This window comes from Pistacia vera, unplaced genomic scaffold (genome assembly GCF_008641045.1).
Source record: "Pistacia vera cultivar Batoury unplaced genomic scaffold, PisVer_v2 Contig107, whole genome shotgun sequence".
Taxonomy (NCBI): Eukaryota; Viridiplantae; Streptophyta; class Magnoliopsida; order Sapindales; family Anacardiaceae; genus Pistacia; species Pistacia vera.
Window position 1 is genome coordinate 612337 of NW_022195104.1, and position 25004 is coordinate 637340.

Consider the following 25004-nt stretch of genomic DNA (forward strand, 5'->3'; position numbering starts at 1 on the left):
AATTCTCTCTCCCACCATTTTTTTCCCTGATTTTGCAGGGTGGGAGATACTTTGAAAGTGGGAAACATTCCCGCCTATTTAAATAACATTTTTAACCATTTTGTCTTATTCATTTGTTTCTCCCACCAACTTCATCTGTTTCTTTTCTTTTAAGCTGCTCCGGTTCTTTAATTTTTTTTCGTCCCGCAGTCATTTTTTGTCTCTTGATTCTATTCAATCAGTCACCCTGGCCGAACAATGTAATAGTAGAGGTGTACTTGGAGAAATTGATTTAAATATTCTTCCAATAGAAGCTACGGATGAAGTTGATGACACAACCGAAAGTTAATACACATGTGAGTCGAAAAAACCTTACAAATGAACAAAGACAAGCAATTTGAACTCTATTGAAGCGAAGTGTTAATGGACAATTGAAGAAAAACACTACATCTGAGTGGCTCAATTATTTCAGTTAGTAGCGTACAGTCCAACGCATTTGGCAACGGGAAAGAAAATGAAGTTTTGGATTCTAGCACTAATGTATCTAGCAGAAAGGCACTCAATTGTGGGCGCAAGCGTCTTGAATTGACGTCAGTCAATTTCGAAATATTCCATTGCGAAGAGGACGTCACTGAGGTCTTTATCTGCTGTCACAAATTTGTCAGTGACAACATTGTTTGGCGATTAAAAGAGGGCTCCATACGTCGTCATTCAAATGCTATAAAACCTTTATTAATGTGGAAAACATGAAAGCTAGAATCGCTTTTGTTTATCGATGATTGAACATGGCAACAACCCCCGTTGTTTGAGGTTTGTAACCATGGAAAATATTATTCAGTGTGATGAGAAGTGGTTCTACATGACAAAGCAGTCAGAGAAGTTATACCTTCTGCCTGACGAAGACGAGCCTTTACGCACATGTAAGAGTAAGACTTTTATTACTAAAGTCATGTTTCTGGCTGCAGTGACACGCCCAGGTTTGATGAATCAGGGAATGAATTATTTTCTGGAAAAATCGGGATATTTCCTTTCATAAATAAGAACCTGCAAGGAGGAGTAGTAAAAATGTTCTGTCGGAACCATGGAGACTAAAACAATCAATTCTATCAAAAGGAAATTTAACTATCTTACAAATTGAGAAACTCTTGCCGGCTATCCGAGATAAGTGGCCAAGAATTGATGCAGGAAGTCCAATATTTATCCAACAAGACAATGCGAAACCTCATATTGGTTGGATGATGAGTATTTTCAAAGTAATGCTACTAAGGATGGCTTCGAGATAGTTTGACTGTAACCACCGAATTCTCCAGATATGAGTTCTAGACCTTGGTTTTTTTAATGCGATACCGGGACTACATACCAACAGGCACCCAACTCTATAGATGCGTCATAGAGGCTGTCAGAAGTCATTTGGAATACTTGCCAACAAAATTGAATCATACGTTTTTAACTTTACAGTCGTATGTTTCATTTGAAAGCAGAGGTTCGAACAATATAAGGTTCCGCCAATGAAAAAACATAGTTTGGAGAGACAAAATTGCCTTCCTAGGCAGTTAGATGTTGACCCCGCGGTTAATGGAGAAGCAATTGCTCAATGTCAAAGTGTTACAATTGACCTATCTAGTATTGAAGACTATTTTGTTTTGTCCATGATGTTCATATGGGTTCTGATAAGATATTGTCTTTTAGGAGTGTTTGTGTTTTTTTTTTTTTTTTTTTTTTTTTGCTGTTAGAAAGAATTCTACCAACATACAAGAAAAGAACTTGTTCTATTTTGTGATATAAGCTTTTATTATGGTAATATATAACAAGGTGCCAAGTTGTACTACACTTTCTTGTGTCACTCTGCCTACCAAAAGATGCACATATAGAAAATCAGCTTTACCTTAAACGGAGTCAATGATATTTAGATAATGAAGTAAACAACCATATACAAATCTAATTTTTTCTGCAGGTCCTATGAAGAACAACCTGCCAAGAAGAAACCTAAGAAGAGAAAATCAATGGAGCAGGGACTAGAAGGTGAGAATGATGGTGATTTAATTCCCAAATCAGAAAATACGGGGAGAGGAGATGGTTTGGATGAATTTTAAAATTTATATCTTGAAATTGAAATCTGACATACTTTATATTTTCAAAATGTTTCAGGTCTTTTGAATAGATTGTCTGAATCTAATGTGAAATCTTCCCCTTGAATGATCGATTTTATTTTTGGCATGACCTACTGCATCACATATGGCATTACAGTATGAAGTTCTTAATAAAAGTTGTTCAAGTTTATAACATTGGAAAATAGTTTCTTTTCTACTAGGCGTCAGGTATAAAAAAAAACAACATTTTATTTTATCTGCATGCATAATCTCAATCTAGAATCTTATTTCACAATCATATTAGTTATGGTATGTTGGCATTTCTGTAAACTGTCAAATGTTCAGTCAGTCTAATGCACAATCCCTGGTACAATGGGATGGAGTGGCTGCTTTGAGTGTACTTAGACATTGATCTGTTGATTTTTTTAAATTTGGGTATAAAATGCAAAGCTATTTAGGATTATCTGAAGCAGATAACAGAGGAAACAAGTGGGAGACTGTAGAGTGTTACATAGGACCCAATGGCACTCCAAATAAAGGTGGTTGGCATTTGCTAAGAGGAAATTCATGAACATCATTGTTCCTTGAATATATTGTTGTATATCCAACAATGGTATCTGCCTGACGAATTCTTCTTATGGTAAGCTGTAAAAATTATGTTGCAGATCATTTGTAATGAAAGCATAGACAATCAATAGTGTGGGTAAAGAGATAAGAAGTAACTTGTGTTAAATCAAACAAAACAAAACAAAAACACCAAACTAACATGTCGTTTGGTTTTTATTAGACAACTTTTTTCCCACTTGAATAAACCTGTTTTCAGCAAAGAATATGAAGAGGAACAACGACCAAAAGAGCCCCATTCTTGACAGCAAAAGACTGAAAGTAAAAGCACAAATCAAGCTTCATCACACACCCCCCCCCACCCCCCCCCCCCCCCCCCCCCCCCCCCCCCCCCCCCCCCCCCCCCCCCCCCCGGTGGTAAAAGGAGTTTGGTCCAGCTATCACATATTTGCACTTGAAAAGTCTATGCTTATCCACAGAAATGGTTTACTAACCCATTAGTAAATGTTAATACATCTGTCTTTTCTAATGCATTTAAAACTACTCTAAACACAGAATAAGATTCATTTGTCTCTTAATGACTACAGCCAGTATTTTTTAAAAGATCTTTGAGAAGGGTTTTGTCTAGAATCAACTTTATCTTTTAATTACTTGCATTTTAATAATTGTAGTGGATGGATTTTTCTTCTTTACACTATTATTGATAGAGTAAAACGGCTTTTTCCCACCCAAGGTTTTCCTTAATCACAGTTCCCATCCAAGAAGTTTCCTTGAAACATCTTTGTTTGTTTGTGGTTGCATTGAAACTTCTACATCAAATATGCATTTCCTATTATTCAAATACATTGAATGAATTTGCTAAACCTTCATAATGGATAAGCAAAGAGGGATAAGCTAATGAATTTTCATTTATAGTCTGTACATGGACAAAAAAGGCCAGCAATAAAAAAAGCAAACCATCTAGGCAGAAATTAACTACACACGTCTGTACATAAAGGTTTGCAGCCAAAAAGTGTCAAAATTCCAGCCACCTTAAGGAATCCAACAAAAGCTTCAATCCCAACTAGCAGAAAAACCAAGACTCACCACAGCAAAACTATTGCAAAGCACACACCCTTGGGTCAGCCACATGCCCTTCTCAACATCAAAGGCCCCGAGCATAGGCTAAAACAAAACATAGGCAAAAGTCACAAAAATTCAGCCACAAACGCAAATTTGACATAATGCAACAACATCACAAAATTGATTTTGACAATGATTTTGATAAGAAAAAAAAATCACAAATTTCTCAACTCAAATCTACTGCAGACTAGTCCACTCTCTACACTTCTCCTCAACGCCATCGCTAAAACGCTCGCCACACGCATAGAAAATCCTCTTTTCTGTGCTGTCTGTAATCATTCAAGGACTTTCCTTTCCCATCATCTGTATCGTCACTCTCCTCCAACTCCCTCAAGAAACTTCAGCTTTGTAAACCCGTGGGCGGGAGGAAACCCAAAAGCTCACGAGTTCAAGGCTGATCTTCTAGGGCTCAAGAAAGAGGAAGTGAGGTGGAGATTGAAGCGATAGGGGGCTTCAAATAAGTGGAGAGAGGAACGTATAAAAGGAAGACAAGAAAAAGAGAGAAAAGATGGAAGCAGAGACAGATTAGAGAAAGAAGAGGTGGCAATGGAAATAAGGAAGAGATAAGATAAAGATAAAAATTAAAGAGGACAGAGGCAAAAAGTAAAGAAATGATAAGATGGAATGGAAAGAGAGAGGGATGATAAAAAGTGAAGAAGGCATGATGAAAGGTGCAGACAGATAAAGGCAGAACGACTTTAATTTTGAAAAGTTTAGAAAGTCTTAAAACGACAATTAAAAGGAAACGGAGGGAGTACAATTTTATTTGATTCCTCTTTATGGAAATTAATTTATTTTTCTCCTTTAGTTATACTTATGCTCTGCTTAACTTAAACTGCATTACCAAGCACCATTAATGGGATATTTTCACTCTTGTGTTTTTTAAATATTTTCTTGATTTACACCTACCCCTATGTAAGAACATAATTTGTGGTGAATTTTGAGCTTAGTGGGTTTGGACCAATATGGGTAAACTTAGATATAGGGTAAAGTTATTTAGCAAGCCCAGAAGGAAGGCCCAAAAAATAGAAAATTAAAGGAGATGCCCACTAAAGAGTCCAGCCTAGCAAGGGAGAAAACATGTCTCAGACGTTTTGTGTGAACGGGAATTTAACAATTGTGTTCAGGATTTTTAAAATTCAATAATACTATGTCCACAACCTTCTCTCACAATCTTTGATGTGATAACTTATCATTTGTTAGCTGATTAATGGGTAGATGAGACTTATACAAACAGGTAGAAAACATTTTACGAACTGATCAATAACGAGCTACCACGTTGGAGATTGTGAAAGAAAATTGTAAGATTGGGTTGTAAATCTAGCATTACTCTTTAAAATTTTATCTCTAAGATCGATATGACTATAAAAGCATATAATTTTAGGCTTTTAGCTAGATGGGATCAAATTTTTTCCTTGATAGAATTCTCAGTAATTAATACAAATTCTCTTTTTTATATTCAATCCAAACAAGTTCAAGTAAGCTATAAATTAATTTTAATTCTAGAGGATCAATACATCAATTACTTTCCATTCCTCTTTCTTTTCCATTGTGTTATAAATTTCCTCAGGACTCCAATTTATAGACACTAGGTTGTGTTTGTTTTATCACTTGACACTTAAATGGATTTTAGTGTCACATAATAATCAATAGTCTTAAGATATATTTAATGTGTTTGTTTTTTAAAATTAATGATATCTAAATTAACTTTTATATTTATATTTACTAGTATAACCTTATATTGATTATTTAATATTCTAGGCTATAGTAATAAGCTTAAATTATAATATAATTTTATAAACTATATTAATAATTAGTTACGACCGTCGGTAACTAGTGACCGGAAGCATAAAGACAATAAAATCTATATTAAAATGATTGTTATTTTTTAACGATCGATCTATCTATATAAATTTTAATTGAAACAGAGGTCTAGTTTGACTGCGATATGATAAAGGAAATGCGGCCACCTGAATTTTCTTTGTTAGATCTCAGCCAAACACCGCATCCATTGTCAAAACAAATCGTTGGAACTTGGAATAGAGAGAGTGTTAAAATATGATTATTTTGACACCAATATTGTTGTTAAGTATAGTCGGAAAATTGTGATGGTGTGAAATTTCTGTGAAATGTGTCCTTAAATGAAAGTGAAATAGTAAAAGGAAGCTGAGAAATTGTGAGCGTAAATTGCTGTCATCCAAAACCATACTCAATTTGACAAGTTGACTCTTTTTTTCAAGTCTATTCTAGCTCCCACCTTTTTGACTGACCATAAAAGATCAATTGTATTACTTATTTATTGACTAGTCAAAGATCGAATTTCATTTCCGTGCAATTTCAATTATATGTTTCTTTCATTCATGCTGTTGTGTCTCAGTTTGAGTGTGAATTGCATTTAACCGGCATCATAAATCACCTCTATCAATATTGTTTAGCTTTTTTTGTTTAACAATTTACTAATGGTCTGCATATTCCATGTGTGGTTATACTATTATAGAAAGCATTAATAAAGGGAAGAGCTTTGTTTATTTAAATTATCTCTGGGTGGTCGAGTAATTCGATAAAGACTCTTGAGTGTATTATTTAAGAGGTTCTGAGTTCGAGTTCCTCCTTAATTATTAATAGAGGTAATCACCGGAACTCTTATCTGGCCGGTAGTTTTAGAGTCCCAAAAGGTTATTTGATCTTTAGTAAACGTAAACTGACCCAGACACACTGATTATTAAAAAAAAAAAAGAAAAAAAAGAGCTTTATTTATAAATCTATTAGCTCAAAAACAAATTCATTTTATTGCAAAATAGAAGACATTTATTTATAAAACTGTATATAGAAAAAGTTATTAACGGCATTTTTAATTAAAACAGACTTGTTGACCAAGCTTTACCAATCGTTAAATTCCTTGGTCAAGCTGATTTTTTCTGTTAATATCTACTCATATATATATATATATATATATATTCTCTCTCTCTCTCTCTCTCTGTCTTTAGACTTGACCAAATTTCCCACATATAAAGCCAAAAGTTGTGGCTGCATAGAACAAATGAGCACAATCAAATTTATTTCCAAGTTTGACCATTTTATCGGACAATCAATCTCACTCATCCAATCAAATAACAACTCACATCCAACGGCTCAAACCACTTCCTTTACTTATTATTCAAGATGGGACCCACCCAAGTCTTTATCACAATATATTAATCTTCCTAATTAAGAAATCTCAATTGCAAGAAAAGTAGAAATAAATTGAAATTAACTTAGACCGTTGATGGAGGGCAAAGATTAGGTTAACAAAAGTGAAGATGAAATGGTCAGAAGATCGGAAGGATTGAAATCAATTTCAGTTGGATAATAAGATCGAACCGGAAGTAGAGAATCAGTAAGATAATATTTTATTACTCATCTTCTAGCCGTCTTCATTGCACCAACGTTGCAGCTTCTTCTTTTTCTTCAAACTCATACAACACGTACCCTCAAAACGCGTTCTACGCCTGAGAAAACTAGATAAAGAGAAAGGGAGAAGAGCGGCCAAGAAACAAGAAAGAAAAGAGAGAACTTGAATTGGATGCAGAGGGTTTGAGTCTGAATTTTTATAATTATCTTCTCCAATTTCAATGGCGGAATCTGAATGTTTGTGTCGACCACCCCAGAAGAAGCTTTTATCGGACTCGGATATGGCTGCGGCGGCCGAGCAGCTCATGCAACTAAGCGATGAAGATTGCAACAGCTGCGAGTACAAGAGCAATGATAAGGAAACAAAGAAGAAGAAGTTGGGTGATGGAGAGTATATGCGAAGACAGAATGAGATTACTTGGGCGAAGATTGAAGAGATATTTGGGAAGGAAGAAGAAGAGATTTATCGGCCGAAGAAGAAGAGATATCGATCACTTGTAGGTATTTATATGACCACGAAACCGATGCCATTGGAGAAGAAACGAAGGTCGATGCATTGAAGAAATCTAATAGAGCTTTATAGGAAGTTTAGTTAACTAATAATTGATTTAGAGATTAATGAAATTACAACTATTTGTGTGGAATTTGTAGGAAAATTGAGGACTCTTATCTCTTTTGTCTGCAGGTTATTTAGAGATTAATGAAATTATAAAGTAGGGAATTTTTCCTTATTTAATTTGATGCAATGCCACTCGTCTCAAAATCCTAAAATGCCAATGAAACAAACCTTCGCAAAGTGTAGATAGTAAATCATTTGTTGGGTGTGGTAAAGGTGGTCATAAAGCTTCTGTTTCATAAAGCACATATCATGATTTATTTCAGAGTTTTCTCTTTGTAGGAGAAGCAAACACTACAGTGCTAGCCGCCATGAATATTTCGAGTTCTTTTATCAGTGTCACATTAATTTCTTTGATAGAGGGTTTAATTGAAGTAAACATGAGTAAGTATCCTTAATGCAGAAGTTATTAATTTAAATCTTGTAGGCTAATTTATCCATTAATCAAAGTTTTCCAAGGTCTGTACTTTAAGCTTTTCATATTATGTATGAGAATATATATAAAGAACGTACGATAAAGAAGTTTGTTTTATTTACAAGACCCTTGTCTAAAGCTTCTGGGTGATTAATTACAGAGTAAAAACAAAGTGTACAAAAATCTAGTTATTTATTTCTCAATGTCAGCAGAAACTTCTGTTTTTAAAAATAGTAAGGATGGATTCTTGCTTCTTGTAATTGGCGCTGTCCCGGTGAGAGGGAAAGAGAAGAAGGAAATAAATGTGGGCTTAATTTATTGGTGCTGACAAATGCTGAGAAACCAGATATTACAAAATATTGGTGATTCCTTGATAATTCTTCGATGCCAAATAATTCTGAAGTTTTAACAGTTTTGGTTGCTAAGTCTGCATTCTGCAAGACAAAAACTTAACGGGTTGTCCTAGATATTTTTATTATATATAGTTAATTATTATTATCTCAATGTATAATAAATATATACTTCTTTTATAAACCGAAAATGAAAGATCATTTGGACCAACAAGTGTCTGCATCGCGTGACATTAAACCTCTGACCCATTTCGCTACTGTTCTCAAGCAGTTGCTCGAAGATCATTTTTTGTAAATCATCATTCACATCTTCCCATGTCAAGTACCGGTACCTTTCTTTGATGCCAAGTAACTTCTGAAAGTAAATAAATTCTGTTGATATGTCGTTTAAGCAAAAACTTAAAAGGTGGTATTGACCCATGGATTCTGACCATCTCTCATTATTGTTCGAAAGTAAATCATTCCAACATGCATCATCAGACATAACATGATTGATCAAACAAAGTTTCGTCCAATCAGAGAAAAGAAGTACGATGAATGCATAAGCCTCTAGAGCAATAGCCCCAAGTATGAGTGCATAAGTTATTGAGCCGTCGATCAGTGGATAGACAGACCGATCAATTATGGTTTGGAAGACAACTGATAAAGATAAATGTGGGCAGAGTCAAACACAACGAAGAAAGATACCGAATTCGGAATAAATAATGGTGGCCTTGGAGTAGAGCACATCGTACTTGAATCCAAGCTCAATTGCTATCAATTTGAAGGCTTCTTTTGCGGACTTCTTATGAATGGTGGAGTAGGTATCTTCTCTTTCATAAATCTCTTGAACAGAAAATGAGCTTCAACAAGATCATTTTCCTTTGGCATTTGACGTGATACATCTACAATTGCCGATTACTTTGGATTCTATTTTGCAAATTTGTGCTCTTCTCCTATGATTGTAGCATAATCTGGAACAGGGTCAGGAGCTGGACGCAAGGAGTCTTTAAGTTATTTGGCGCTTGAAGACCTGAACACCAAAGTTCTCTCTCCATACTTGATAATTCCGGTGATAATCATTGGAATCGCTATAAACGTCAATACATTGTTTTCCAGTATTGAAAGAAGATGTAAAACACCACTCCAACTTGGACAACCAGCCCAAGCAAAGGCCTCAAGCACAACTCATTATCTTCTAAGGAGTAAGCCGTGATAGTATCTGGGCCACCAAAATGCTTTGAGTTCGTTATTTGATTTTAACGAATTTTGATCTGAATCACCTAGGCTGCGCGAAAGGATGCCTAGGGCAACTGTTGCCTCAAGCCCGCAGCCAAGTATGCTGACCAAACAAGAAGATTAATCCAAATTCTTTCTGAATATTTTCTCCGGGAACCAAATACGATGAGGGTGATCTGAAGACAAAAGCTTAGCGTAGAATCATCAGATGAGCTTCGTATCCATCCCAAAGTTTTATGACTTTTCTTATGGACAAGTCCATGACCTTCCTTTTCTAGTTAAAGATCGAACTACAACCACCTAACAGCTAAAATAAAATCAATCATCTTATTTTATTAATACATCAATAATTATGGTAGCATTTATATATTGCAGTTTATTGGCAAAAATCAATAAATTTATTATATATCACACTAATTAATTAAAAGACTCTCGTACACTTCACAAACCAAACCAATCTAATTTTTTGATGGGTTACGAAAATGAATAATGTTACACTTACAAATTAATTATACAAACTATTCTTTATAAATTAATGTGGTAATCCTGTATGTTTGACATATTATTTACTTCAATCTATTTAAATTATTTCTAATTTAAAATCATTAAAATATATTAATCTAAGAAAATTTTCACTAAAATTGTAAGAGAACTTGATATGATATCTTTTGAAAAGAATCTCTACCATAGATGTTAATTATGATTACGTAGCATAGAATCCAGGTCGGCTAAAGAGAGGCACATAAGGCAATTACTTTAGGTGTCTCCTAAATCAAGACGTCATTTAAATTTTAATAGAATTAAAATAAATATTAATATATTTTTTTATGTTTCTAATAAGACTTCTCCCATAATAAAGATTTTTATTTAATAGAATATGAACTGTTACCAATTTTGTTTTAGTTTTTAATGCAAATTTCAATATTCACACATCAAATGTTCATATGAAAAAATAATTTTAGTTATACTTTGTGTTGGACGAAAAATAGTAGTCTTAAAGGCCCAAATTAAAGACAAATAAGAGAAGCTCATGGTACATTAAGATGGCCCAACAAAGACAAAAGAGTCAATCTCAAAAGTCAAAAGCCTAGATCCGTTTGAATTACAAGTTGCACCCCACTTCCCTATTCCTAGACACTCCCCTATTCTTAGGGAAGTGGGAAAGAAAAAGAGATATTTTCGTATATAGTAATTTTTACTAATTTTAGTTTCTAAAATATGAAGATTTTGTTCAAAGGACAAATTTAACAATAAAATTACGTAACTTAATTTAATTGCCCTAAATAAAAAATAACAAGTACAAAAATAGCTGTGCACTAGACTATAAAGTTTAGTATAGTCTAGTATGTTCTAATTAGAATATCAAACTATAATGTTAAATGCTAAACTATTAAGTTTTATATAGTCTAGCATAGTATAATGTTATATATTATGAATGTACAATTTGTTATTTCATCAAGGGTATAATTGATAAATTATTAGATTTTACGGCAAAATTTGTCTTATAAATAAAATTTGTATTAGTGAGTTAACTATACATGTTTAAACCCCGAGGAAAAAGGGAACATCTTTTATCAACATACCCCATGATCAAGTAAATGCACTATGATCCTAAACTTCAGGTGCAAGTAACCACGCATGGTCAGGATTCTTTATAAAAGAAGTACAAAGTTGAAGAGAGGGACAAGTCTCCAATTCCACTACACCAATAAGCCAAAATTAGCCCTACTAAGCCTTTAGCAATCATTTGTATTTAGTTTATTTCTTATACACTCTCGTAATCTCCATCAAATCGTATTATTTGTACCTATTGTGATTAAAGAGGCAATAAGAATCATCTCAATTTTTTGGCATCACAATTTTTGCTCAAACATTTAGTGCAAGGAGGAGGGCCTCGACAACTCACAATAGGTGGGTGCACTGCACTGCCTTTTAGTTTACATTAGATGGAAACAAGTTCAAACCATGGCTTGCTTCAGTCATTGGAGGAACAACTGCAGCTGCTTATGGAGAAACAATACAATTAAATCTTGAAGCTTCACGGGCAGCTTCCTAGGGATGTGAAGTTGAAAAATGGCATGATATAGCCAAATGTTGAAGCTTCACAACAAGGTTCCTGAGGACGTGAAGCTGGAAACAAGCACCACACAATGAATTCCTGAAGCTTCGCGACTAGCTTCCTTGGGACGTGAAGCTAAAAACTAGTAAGGTAAAGCCAAATTTTGAAGCTCTTCATGACCAGCTTCTTGAGGATGTAAAGCTAGAAACAAGCATCTAACAACGAATTCCTGAAGCTTCACGACTAGCTTCCGAGACGTCGTGAAGCTGAAATCTTAGGATCCCGAAAGCTTTTAAGATACCAATAGTTGAAACCTGAAGATCTTTAGCCAACTTCTTCGTAGCTAAGAGTCAACAACTTTTGGGCGTAAGCAACTGAAATATGAGGATTCCTGACCAGCTTCTCGAACCGAAAAACGAATCTTAATAGCTTCCAAAGCCAGAAGCTAATCCCAATCAGTTTCGCGAAGCCAGATGCTAATTGGAATACAAATTCATAGCCATTGATTTATTATAATCTAACGGATATGAGATAAAAGTTGAAGGTGATTATTTCGTTGCCACCTCATCAGCTCTTAAACTATTGGATTATAATGGACTAACGGTTGAGAATTTGTGTTAACTATTTTAATATTTTTGATATTTCAAATAAAAAAAAAAAAAAAGGGAAAATGGGTTTAATTTTTTGCTCTCTAATTGACGTTTTACTGCTCCATTAGCACATAGAATATGTCGATAACATTTTGTCATGAAATCAAATTCATATTTAAAGAAGATTGTTAATAGCCTTTGTAATATGCATTGAGGTGTTTCATTTTGGGGAGATATTAATGTTGTAATAAATGTTTTTCTTCTAAATCATTACTTGTTGACCATAAACCACTAAATTTCTATTATATTTAACGCAAATATTAAATAATATCAACTTGATGATAAACTTATGTTAACAAATGAAATCGAAATGTAATTAGAAGAACAAAACCATATATATATATATCCTAATTGAACATTTATATATTTAATAATCTCTTCTGTAAAAAAACATAAACAAAGAAAGGAATTGTTTTTTTTCCTCAGTTTATTAATGTATACTGTTGATGCCAAACCCCTATATCGACTAGGAGACGAAGGCCTTGGTTGTTTATATAGCACAAGGACACTCTAAAAAACCTAGAGGCACCTTTTCAGGACAAAACTATGCGGGCCTGTCAGCAACCCAGTTTGTGGGCCTAAAACTAGACCTAGCAAAACGGGTCCAGACCCGCGGGTCGGCCCGTATCCGGGTAAAAAATATAGGGTACGGGTCTAATAAATTGAACCCTTTTTTTTTGGACCCGTACTCGGCCCAACCCGTATAACTGACAGGTTAAAAGGGTGAACCTGCGGGCACCCATTTTTGCAAAATGTAAAAAGTGACATGCCCTAACTCTTCTATCTCGCGCCGCGCCTCTCATCAGTCATCTCTCTCGCGTCTCAATCTTTAACATAAGCCTCTCAATCTCTAATCAGTCAACTAAGTACCTCCCTCTTTGCCATCTTCTTCGTACCTCAACTTCCTCTTCGATTAATCATCACTCATCAGTATGGCAGTCACCTGATTCATTAATCCAGTCCGTCTTCCCATTCCCAGTACCACAGTTGTCGGTCGCCCTCACTCATCCTCGTCGGCTAGTCATCTCCTCTCTCTCAACTCCCTCTTCGATTAATCGTCAGTCATCAGTACGTTTCTACACATTTGAAATGTATTTTGCCTTGGTTTGGTTTTTCTTTGAGTGGCTTTGTGTTTGTGTCCGTTAATCATATTATAATGGTGATTAGAATATAGTGATGACATTGCTAATGAGGTTAATTAATTTAAGCACATGAAAAAGAATTGGTTAGAGCTCACTTAGATCAGTGAATTCTTTCGATATCGCTTTCAATGTTTTATTTAATCTTCTGGGTACGGCTAGTAGTAGCAAGTAAGACTGCAAGAGCACCAATATTTGTAGAAATTTCTTGAGTCTGTTTTAGAGAATTGATAAGTGAAACATTTAGTTGGAAATCAAGAAGTTTTTGCAGTCATTTGCCTTTTCATGGCATCCGAAACGGCATGTATGTTTATAGTATTTCCAGTTTTACACTAGTTGGTATGTAGCTGAAGATGAGTCAGATGACGCGTTGAAGAAGAATTGGGTTGTTTTGGTTAGCATTGTCTCATTTGTGATATTCAATATGATGATAATTTTTAGTTTGCTGAATTGGGTGCCAGTAGTTCTAACTTCTGATGAGCTCAACACTTGTCGTTGTTAATTGATGATTTTCATTAATGGCTTCTACATAGGTGCATCGATTCATATAACAGTGGATCAACAATTATTACTGAAATGACTGTTTGTTGGCTGTGCAATCTTGCTCTCCTCACAAGTGTTTGGTTACATGAAACTATACTAATATTAGCCATTTTTCATAAATGTTTCATTGGGTTAATAAAAAGAAATTTCTGGTAGTATTCAGTCTCCACTCTCCAACTGCTTCTTTATAACATATTTTTACCAACTTAAGTTCTTCCCACTAAGATTTTATTAGCTGGTTTTGTCTTGTGTTATGCAGATATTGCACTTTTAGTTCTTAGTAGTGGTTAGTTGAGGGAATTGATTCGAAATTACTAGAGACATGAAAAATCTCTAACCACCCCTTGGTTCATTTATTTGGACCACCACGATGATCCTGATAATGATATATCACTGAATAAATCTTGTAAATTTTTTAGCAATCTCACTGAAATGAAATGAGTATCTGAATTCACCACAACAAAAATGGCCTACGGTAACATGCAAAAAGTGTTACCGTAGGTAATTCATAGCATTTATGAGGATGCTATGACAGCCCATGTTATTAAAAAGCAGACATTCGTAACACTTTTTGCATGTTACTAATCATTTCAGTAACTGTCATAAAATGCTGTTGTTAAGTATATTGTAGAACTTATTCATAGTTACGAATGATTTTTGGTAACACTACATAAATGCTATAAATAAGTTTTCTGTAACATTCTTAACCTGTTACAGTTTTGTTTTCTATAACATTCTCAAAATGCTATAAATAAGTTTTCTGTAACTTTCTTAACATGTTACAATTTAGTTTTCTGTAACATTCTCAAAATGCTATAAATAAGTTTTCTGTAACATTCTTAACCTGTTACAGTTTAGTTTTCTGTAACATTCTCAAAATGCTATAAATAAGTTTTCTATAACTTTCTTAACATGTTACAATTTAGTTTTCTGTAACATTCTCAAAATGCTATAAATAAGTTTTCTGTAACNTTTTAGTTCGGTTGAGCTGAATGGTGAGTGGACCAGCCAAAAACTCTTTTAAAAACTCAATTCCTGTTTGCATGTAAAGTGTTGATTTCTATTATAGTGTTTGATCCAAATTTTGGTGTGATATCTTGTTAAATCTGCCTTGCATGTGTCGGCTGAGCTGACTTTGAAGTGCTGCGTGTCCAGTTTCGATTCTAGCACCATGTCTTGATGAAATCTGGAAATTTTAGTGAGTGGAAAATGCATTAAATCCTTTTCTAAAGTTTGCATTTATCAAGTTGCAAGTTACTTGATTTTTATTGTTTCAAGCATTTAAAAATTATGTTTAAATTGATTATTTGGAATATTGTTTGTACAATAGAGATGAGTTGTGGATGTTGTTGATTTGAAGAGTAGATGGAGAAAGGTTATAAAATGGGCAGAATTAGAAATGTTGAACTTGGCATACATGTGTGCATTTTATGCATATACATAATGTTTGTGAATAGAAAAGAAATTATGGGAAATTGTATGTTGGATATGGTGGCTACTATTGTGGTTAATTTCAAGGTTAACTGAAATTAGAGATTTAATGCAATAGTTTTATATGGGTAGAGCATATATGTTGATCCTAAAGAACCAAGAGTTATTAAAGCATGTTTTTGGTTATAAAAAGTTATACTGTGAAATTCTGACAGCCTGAACTTCTGAAAATTTTATATATGTTTCGGGTTTGCAAATGAAGCTAAATTTCAGATATTTTGTTTTAGACTTATTAGAGATTGTTTGAAAATTGATTTCACCCCAAAATTCGAAGTATGGATTTTTTTTATGAATTTTGAATTCTGCTATGAAATTCTGGAATTTCATGTCTTCTGTAGAGCATGCATTTTTCAGAACTGAAATAATGCACTTATACTTATCTAAATTGAGTGATTTTTAAATTCTGGTGAATCCTATATGTGTGTAGTTTAATTCTGGAGAGTTTCATGAGGTTTAGATTAAGGGCTGAATTGTTATGAATTTTACAAGTTAGTAACCTCAATTCTGGAAACAGTTGGCAGATTTAAATGAGTTGAAAGAAAATTGTGTTTTAAATAGTTATTGATTCTGAAATGACTTGAAAATATTACTGGATCAACATATATTTGTCTAGAATGCCCCATTGAAATTATAGCTTGATTTGATGAGTGGATAAAACATAAAAATCTTTTATCAAAGAAAATTGAGTTTCAAGTCTTGCATGTCAAAATCATGGTTCCCTATATCAATTGCTTTTGAAATTATGCTTGTTTTAAATATGGTTATTGGTAGATCTTGCCTTTGACGTATTGAAATATTGATTTTGGCAAAGTTTTGAAATTGTCAAAATGCTTGGAAGTGTTGTTCTATTCGGGTGGAGATGAATTGACATTGTTGATAAATAGTTAAGCGAAGAAAATGTGTAGTGGGAGAAGGAAATTTTACATCTACAGTAAGTTGAGTTTTGAGTACTGTTTTTTAAATATTCGGTGGCCCTTTTTATTTCCATGAGATACACATTTTCAAATGCATAACGTAATTCATTATTTTTTGATATATATATATTTTTTGATTATATTATCCGCATATGTGATCAAATTAGAGTTTGACATGTTATATGTAGTGTTAATTGATGGATATAGGGCTTGCGTTTTGGTTTTAATTAAATTGGTGTATGGGGTTCAATAGAAAACTGAATAATCTGTAATTTTCTACAAGTTCAAGTAGTCAAATATTACGGCTATAGAAAATTGATATTCTTTTTGTATGTTGCATTGAGTCTGAAGCAATAAATGCAAGTCTGTGCTTTTCATGTCTTGAGACTCACATGGAGTGCAAACCTTAAATAATAATGTTAGGGTTTAAGTGTTAAGCTTAAGAATATTGAGGGTGTATTTAAAACTATGATGCATCGAGCTTTGTGGAAGTGCCTGGCACGTGACTTGTAGACTTAATTAATAATTGTGTAAAGTTTCTTTTGGCTCGCTCATGTTTATTTCATTGAAAATGATACAGTCACCGAAAGTTGCGCACCGAATCTGTGCATCGAATGATATGGCAAAATCCTGACCGTTGATTAGTATTAACTGAAAATGAATCAACGATCAGGATTTTGTCACGTCATTCGGTGCACAGATTCGATGCGCAACCTTCGGTAGCTATAGCATTACTCTTATTTCATTACGTCTTTACTTACATTTTAGCCCATAATACACTACCATAAATTATTTCATAAACTTTTAATAATTTTATAAAGGCCTATGTTTTGAAGAATATAATGTATCGGGTTAAGAATAAGTATAGTAATGAATACAAACCACCTTGCAAAGTACCTGTCCCTTAGAGATACAGATTTTTGGCTCTGCCCAAGTGATGCAGGATTCCATCGGGTATGACAATTTCAGATTTTGGTTCCGCGCATGCATATGACATATTTTATTGGCTTTGCCTGGACGTTGAGTGGTCCGCCAGGTATGACAGTTTCAGTGGCTATGCCCGCGCGATGATAGATCTTGTCGGGTATGACAGGTACATCCCCTGCTCTGCCTGCGTGGGAGACGCCCACCAGGTAAGACAGTTTTCCCCGAGGGTACTAGCTGCGGTGAGAGTTTTCTGTTATCAACATCAGAATCAGTTTTAGAATGTTCAAAATCACATTCAGTTTTTAGTATCTGCTATGAGTGATAGTCTCAATATGAATTTTTAGAATAATTAAGAGAGCTTTCAGTATTAGCCACAGTTTCAGAATAAGATATCAGCTTATAATTTTCAGTATCAGTAAAAGCAATAGTATTCAGTTTAAAGTTCAGTTATCAGCATAAAGTTTACAGTATTCCAAAATCATTTATCAGTGCATAGTTTCAGAAAAATCAGCTTTCAATTTTATATCATCACAATAGTTATAAATTTAGTTACCAGATTTTGTTTTGTGAATCATGAGTGTTCATTGACTGATGGTTTGGATGTCCACATCATGACTAGTAGAGTTATTATTTTCAGAATCATATGCATGCTTGAGTGATGACATAGATGGTTGCAGCATGACTTATAGGAAACATTACTCCCAAAAGCATAAGCACTTACAGTAATGTTTTAAGTTTCCAGAAAAAGAATTTTAAGCATTCAATGATGAGTTATAATTCAGGATTTGTCATTGTTTTAAAACCTGGTCCGGCCCGGCTGGTTGAACCGGGACCCAGAAGCTTCAACGGGCCGGGTTTATACTTTTCCTATTCACCCAAAACCCTAGGATTTGGGTGGATGATCGGCGAGCAATTGACCATCGGAACCTTAGGGCTTTTGAAGATAAAGTGTCGGTGAATGTAATGGTGGTGACATCGTTGATTTCCGGTGAGTAAATCGATTGGAAATCGAACAAATCTGGCAGCGGCAACGATGGGATTTCGCTGGCAATTGGAGAGGCTAATGGGGGTGGGGTGAGGTGGGTTTTGGTCAGGAGGAGGAGGGGAGTGATTCCTGGGTGATGGTGAGGGTTGTCGTTGCCGACGTGGATGAGATCTAGCCTGGAATACCCACGCCAGCGTCGGTGAGATTTGGCATTTTAGTGGAAATGGGCTCAGGTGACGATTGGGTTGCATCTGGGGTGTCGCTGCCGCCGCCAATCGGTTGCCGATCGATTTGCATTTAGGGTTTGTTTGATAAAGTTCAAACATATAGGGACTTACATGTAATTTTTAGGGGTGTATTTGCTGAATTTTAAAATTTTTTGTCAACCAGTTTGACCAGCAATCAAATCGGTTAAACCGGTCAACCCAGGACCCGAAAAATTTGTCGGGTTGCACCCCGGGTTGGGTTTTAAACATTAGGATTTGTTTTCAACTTAAATGATGAGATTACAGTACTTAGAACAATTTTAGAAACGAGTTATACATGTATACAGGAATGATTTAGTTACTTCCATAACACGTTCATAGAATTATGTTGTTTTCAGGATTTCATAAGAACTATTGCATGCCATGACTATTGTTTGAAGAATATTTTGCAAACTCTCCCCAATCCCCTACTCACTAAGTATTTTAGCTCACCCCTTTTTAGACCCTTTTCCCCAGGTTTTACAGAAAGAGTCGTGCTGAGGAGTGATTCCTCTTGAGGTTGGGCCACATGTCATCGACTCATCATCTGTGTAAAAATGTCATGCCTATTCCTGTTACAGAATTATGTTCTATCCTTATGTTTATCTCCTGTGTTGATTATAAAAGATATGAATATCTGATACCATCCGTTTTTGGATTTTATGAACATACAAGTTAGCTTTTAGATTTTCAAAGGTATATATATATATATAATGCTACGGACACCGAGATTTTTGCACCGAAATATTGTATCGGCCTACGTGTAACACACTTCTGATTTTTTTAATAATTTTTTTCGAGTGAACGGCCGTCCATCAAATTTGGACGGCCGTTCACTCACATGGACGCCCGTCCATAATATATGGACGGGGGTCCATATACCAGGGATGGGCGTCCCCATTTAATGGACGCCCGTCCATAAGTAAAATGAAATAATTTTTTTTTTTATAAAAATTAGGGACGGCCGTTCATCCGTTATGGATGGCCGTCCCTTAATTTTGGACGGGTGTCCGCAAATAAGGGACATCCGTCCTTAACCAAAATATGAAAATAAAAAAAAAAAAAATTTGGGGACGATCATCCATAAATTTTGGACGGCTGTCCCTTATGTTTGGATGGTCGTCCATTAGGAATGGACGCCCGTCCCTTAAGTTTGGACGGGCGTCCATTCCTAATGGACGCCCGTCCATACTTTAAAAAAAAAAAAGAACACTTTCTTCGCTCTTCTTCTTCGCTCCACTCCATCCCTGTAACACTTCAAATCCATTTTGCAGCAATCCTAATCCTCCCACTGAATTACAGCATAAACAAAACAAAAATATAGATGAAACAGACTACAAGAGACAGACTGAAGTTCACTGTAAGTTTAAAACATTTTCAACTAAGAAGAACAACTTTAAAGTCTTTGTCTTCCCATTTGCCCATAATTGCCAAAAGACAAGAAGAAGAAAGATACAGAGAGATTAAGAGAAAGTTGTGAACTTTATATTTATATATTTTTTATTATTTTGATGACGTTTATTCTTATGAGATTTTGTTCTTTCTGATCTTATTCGTTGAATTTGATTCTTATTCAGCTTTCATTTCAGAGAAAAAGTGTTTATTTGCAGACCTATTTGGAGCTCTTCGCTTATGGGTTTCTTCTATTGGGGTAAGTTTTCTGATTTAATTAGGGTTCCTCCCACTGAATTACAGCATAACAAAACCAAAAAACCTTTAGTGGATTTGAGGTGTTACAGGGATGAGTGGAGCGAAGAAGAAGAAGAGAAGAAGATTTGTAATCGTTTTTTTTAAGATTTGTAAAAGATTAATTTTGGAGGGCGTCTAAAAATTTTGGACGCCCGTCCAAAATTAAGGGACGACCTGGACGGGCGTCCCCAAAGAATTTTTTTTTCATATTTAGGTGAAGGATGAGCGTCCATATTTGTGATGCCCGTCCAAATTAATGGAGGCCGTCCATAATGGATGGACGGCCGTCCCTACAAATTTTTTTATTTTATTTTAATAGGGACAGGCGTCTATATATATGGACGGCCGTCCTTTGCATATGGACGCATCAAAATTAATGGACGCTGTCCCTCGCATATGGACGCCCGTCCAAAATAATGGACGGCCGTCCATAATAGATGGACGGCCATCCCTAAGCTTTTACAAATTTTTTATTTTTATTTTAATAGGACTAAAGGTGGAAAAGTAACGCCGGCCGGCCGCGGCGGGTTACATGCTTTGGCGGGCTGGGCTCAACCGCCGCCAACAAAGGCGGGCGGGTTAGGCCCGCAATTTAGGAGAGTGGCTGGCCCAGCCCGGCCCGCCAGCCTTAACCCGCCGGGTTAGGCACGGTCGGGCCGGTTAGCCCGATTTTTTTTTTTTTTGTGTTTTGTTTTTTGTTTTTTTAATTTAACTTTTCAAATAAATAATTATAAATATAATTGTTTTTAGTTAACTTTTCAAATATCAATAATTCAATTCAATTCAATTTTTTTTTTTGTTAACATTTCAAATATAATTCAATTTTAATACAATAAAATTGTAATAAAGAAAAATTAGACTTATTCATTTATCAAAAAATAAAATAAGAAATTACAACAATATTGCCCTCGTTAAAAAACTACCAAGAAAAACCCAATAGGAGAAAAACTTGGTAAAGAAAAAAGAGTGCAATAATTGACAATTAATTTACAAATATATTTTACAAAACAACTAAATTGGGGGTGGTTCACTAGGACCTCCTCATCTGTATCATCTATATTACAAAATTGAAATGATTCTACTAAAGCATTGTCGATAACCTCGTATTGATCTTGACGGCGCGCGATCGTTCCCAATCTCGAAGACATGTGAGGACTTCAATCATTTTTGGAGAAGTTTAGTCCTTCTTTCATTTAAATCCTTCCACTGCACTAAATATTTGTTCGGATGAGACGGTTGAGACAGGAACAGTGAAAAAAAATCAAGGCAAGTCTTGATAATACCGGAAAAATACATTTCTGGCTCTCCAATACTCTAAGAGATCAAAGTGACCTGTGAAAACATTCGGGGGTTGCCAAATATTGTTGAAGTTCATTACTCTGCGACTCCATGGAGGACAGCATATAGTTGTTGTTGTGTTGTTGGTGGGTGGTGCTTCTGAAGAGGAGGCTGTGCTTCGGACTCGGGTCCTTTGCCTATTCAGTGCATTCCAAGGAATAAGTCTTCATTTGTTTCTTCTGCTACAGTTTCTTGGATATTTCGCCTCTTGCGACTGCGGGTTCCCATACTGTTTTCATATTGGAAAATTACTTCGAAAAGACTATTTTTTACCTCTCCTATTTGATTGACATATGATTCGTTTTGTAAATTTTCACTTAAATTGGCAAGACCATTTTCTAAAAGTGCTAATTTAATTCTCTAGGACAAATATAGCACTAAACAATAAAGAAAAGGAACGGGTCTCCAATATTTCAAAATTTTTTTTTCCATTGCCTTTATGGTGCATGTAAAATTTCATCATCTTTGTTTTTTGTAAATAACTCGGAAATTTTTATAATTGCATGTATTCCAATGGACTAGTAGGATAATAACACCAGAAAGTTGTAAAGTGGCTTGGTAAAAACATTGGAAAAGAATGAAATACTTTAGCTATCTTCCAATCATTTTCTACCAAATGATGAGGACCTCTATTATTTGACAAAATAACTAATTATATTAGCATAAGGTAAACATGAGGCAAGCATTAAATAAGTATATTCCATCTACAGGCATATCTAATGCAAAAGTTCTAGGAGACTATTTGATTTTATAAAAGCTTCTTGAAATTCAGCATTTTTTTATTACTACTAGTAATCCAAGCTAAAGATTCCTAATTCTATCAATATTTTTAATTGTTTTCATACCACTTTTCACAATTAAATTAATAACATGACATGCACAACGTTGGTGAAAAAACTTCAAATTATTATATAAAAGATAATTATTTTGAAAAAATTCTATAGCTTTACTATTAGAACTTGCTTATCTAAAGTTAAACTTTCACTTTATCAATAATATCATATCTTCTAAAACTTCAATAATTTTATTATAGATTTCTAAACCACTATGATCCACATCCATTAATCTAAATCCTAATAAGATTATTTATTTAAATTCATTATCAAAATAAGACTAGTCACACAAATATAATCTTGTTTAGCTCTACCACTCCAAATATCAGCAGTTAAAGCCACACTATATGCAAGTATGAAATTTATTTTTTAATTCTAATTTCATTTTTAAACAATTTTATTAAATCATTTCTAGTTGCAGTTTTAGAATAACTTTAAATCCTGGAAAAAATGAAATTGAACAAATCTTTCAAAATATTTATCTTCTGCATATTAATAGGTTGATCAGATGCAGCAATATATAAAGCTAAACTGTTCCCTATATACATCAGAATTATAACGCCAAGTAGTACCCATATTAGTTATTTGAGTTTGATGCTTTCTCTATTTCCATGTTGATAATATGTTATTAGCATGCTTTTTAAAGTACTAGTACATTACCTGAGATCGCTTTATAAACATTTGCACAATATTTCATCTTGCTTTTTGACTTGAACGCCATTTTCTGTCTCGTAAAACTTGTCGAAATGCGCCCAAACGTCTGATGTGTGTCTGTTTTCGCTTTCGACGGCAGTTGATGATTCCGCCTCAGTTGAGATGAAGTTGGACAAGGACGACGATTACGAGGACGACTTCTAGAACCACGGGCGCTGTTGGAATCGACGGCATATTTTGAGGTGTATCGGATTCTGAGACTGGGATTGGGACAGCGGGACTATTTGAATTCTGCATTCATAGTAAAATCAGCGGGACTAGGACTAGGAATAGTTTTCTTCCTCATTGAAATTGATGGGAGAGAAATATCTATCCATTGTAGACTGTAGGTGAAAAAAAAAAGATGTAGAAGAAATAAAATAAAGAAAGAGATTTGGAATATGGAAATTGGAAATATGAACTGAAAATTGCAAAACCTAAAAAAAAGAATAAGAGCAAATTGATAACAAAAATATTAAGAGAATAAATGAATAATTGAGACTTGAGAGTTGAGAGAATAGAGATTAGAATTTAGAATAGAGAATATGAGAAAAATGAGAGAATTGAGTTGTGAGAAAAATATGAGAGTTTAGGTCCCATTTTAGAAAAAAATATGGAAAGAAAATGACGAAAAAGACCCTCCAACGGCTATAAAACGGCTAGATTCAAAGGGTAAAAGTGTAATTGAAAAAAATAAAAAATATTTACAATTTTTTTTTTTTTTTGGGCCAACCCGCCAGCAACCCGCCGGGTTGCGGGCCTCTTGCAAAGAGGACAAATTAGCAACCCGGCGGGCCGCCGGGTTACCATTGTGTAACCCGGCCCGCCCGAGGGTTGCTGGCGGGTTGGGCTCAACCCGGCCCGCCATTAAGGCGGGCCGGTTTGAGCCCTCTTTTTTACAGGCCGGGTTAGGGTTAGCCCGCCTAACCCGGCCCATTTTTTCCACCTCTAATAGGGACGGGCATCCATATTATATGGACGGCCGTCTCTCGCATATGGACGCCCATCCATATAACATGGACGAGCGTCCATGTGAGTGAACGACCGTCCAAATTTGATGGACGGCCGTTCACTAGAAAAAAATTATAAAAAAATGGACCGATGCGTTACACGTAGACCGGTACAGAAATTTGGTGCTAATATTTCGGTGTTCGTAGTGTTATTGTATATATATATATATATATCTATCTTATGTGTTTATGCTTTCAAAACGAATCCAAGCGAATGTTTTTATAAAAAACGTATTCAGAATACAGGTTTTTAGATTCCTACATAGCACGTTTCGGCCACCCGAGTCTCATAGGTGCGTTTGGAGCTTATGGGGTAAGGATGGTCGAGGCGGGTCGTGTCACCACACATGGTCAAGATTCTTTATAAAAGGTGGTATAAAGTTGAAGAGAGGGACAAGTCTCCAATTCTACTAAACCAATAAGCCAAAATTTGCTGTGCTAAGCCTTTTAGCTACTATTTGTATTTAGTTTATTTCTTATATGCTCTCGAAATCTCCATCAAATCGTATTATTTGTACCTATTGTGATTAAAGAGGCAATAAGAATCATCTCAATTTTTTGGCATCACAATTTTTGCTCAAACATTTAGTGCAAGGAGGAGGGCCTCGACAACTCACAATAGGAGGGTGCACTGCACTGCCTTTTATTTTACATTAGATGGAAACAAGTTCAAACCATGGCTTGCTTCAGTCATTGGAGGAACAACTGCAGCTGCTTATGGAGAAACAATACAATTAAATCTTG

General features: G+C 34.9%; 1 protein-coding gene across 1 annotated transcript; it reads left to right on the forward strand.

The window, feature by feature from the left end:
• The first annotated feature begins 7306 nt into the window (after positions 1-7306).
• LOC116131249 lies at positions 7307-7836 on the forward strand. The gene has a single exon (XM_031416912.1). The coding sequence runs from the start codon at positions 7367-7369 to the stop codon at positions 7703-7705; it is 339 nt and encodes a 112-aa protein (XP_031272772.1). The 5' UTR covers positions 7307-7366; the 3' UTR covers positions 7706-7836.
• Positions 7837-25004: the final 17168 nt, after the last annotated feature.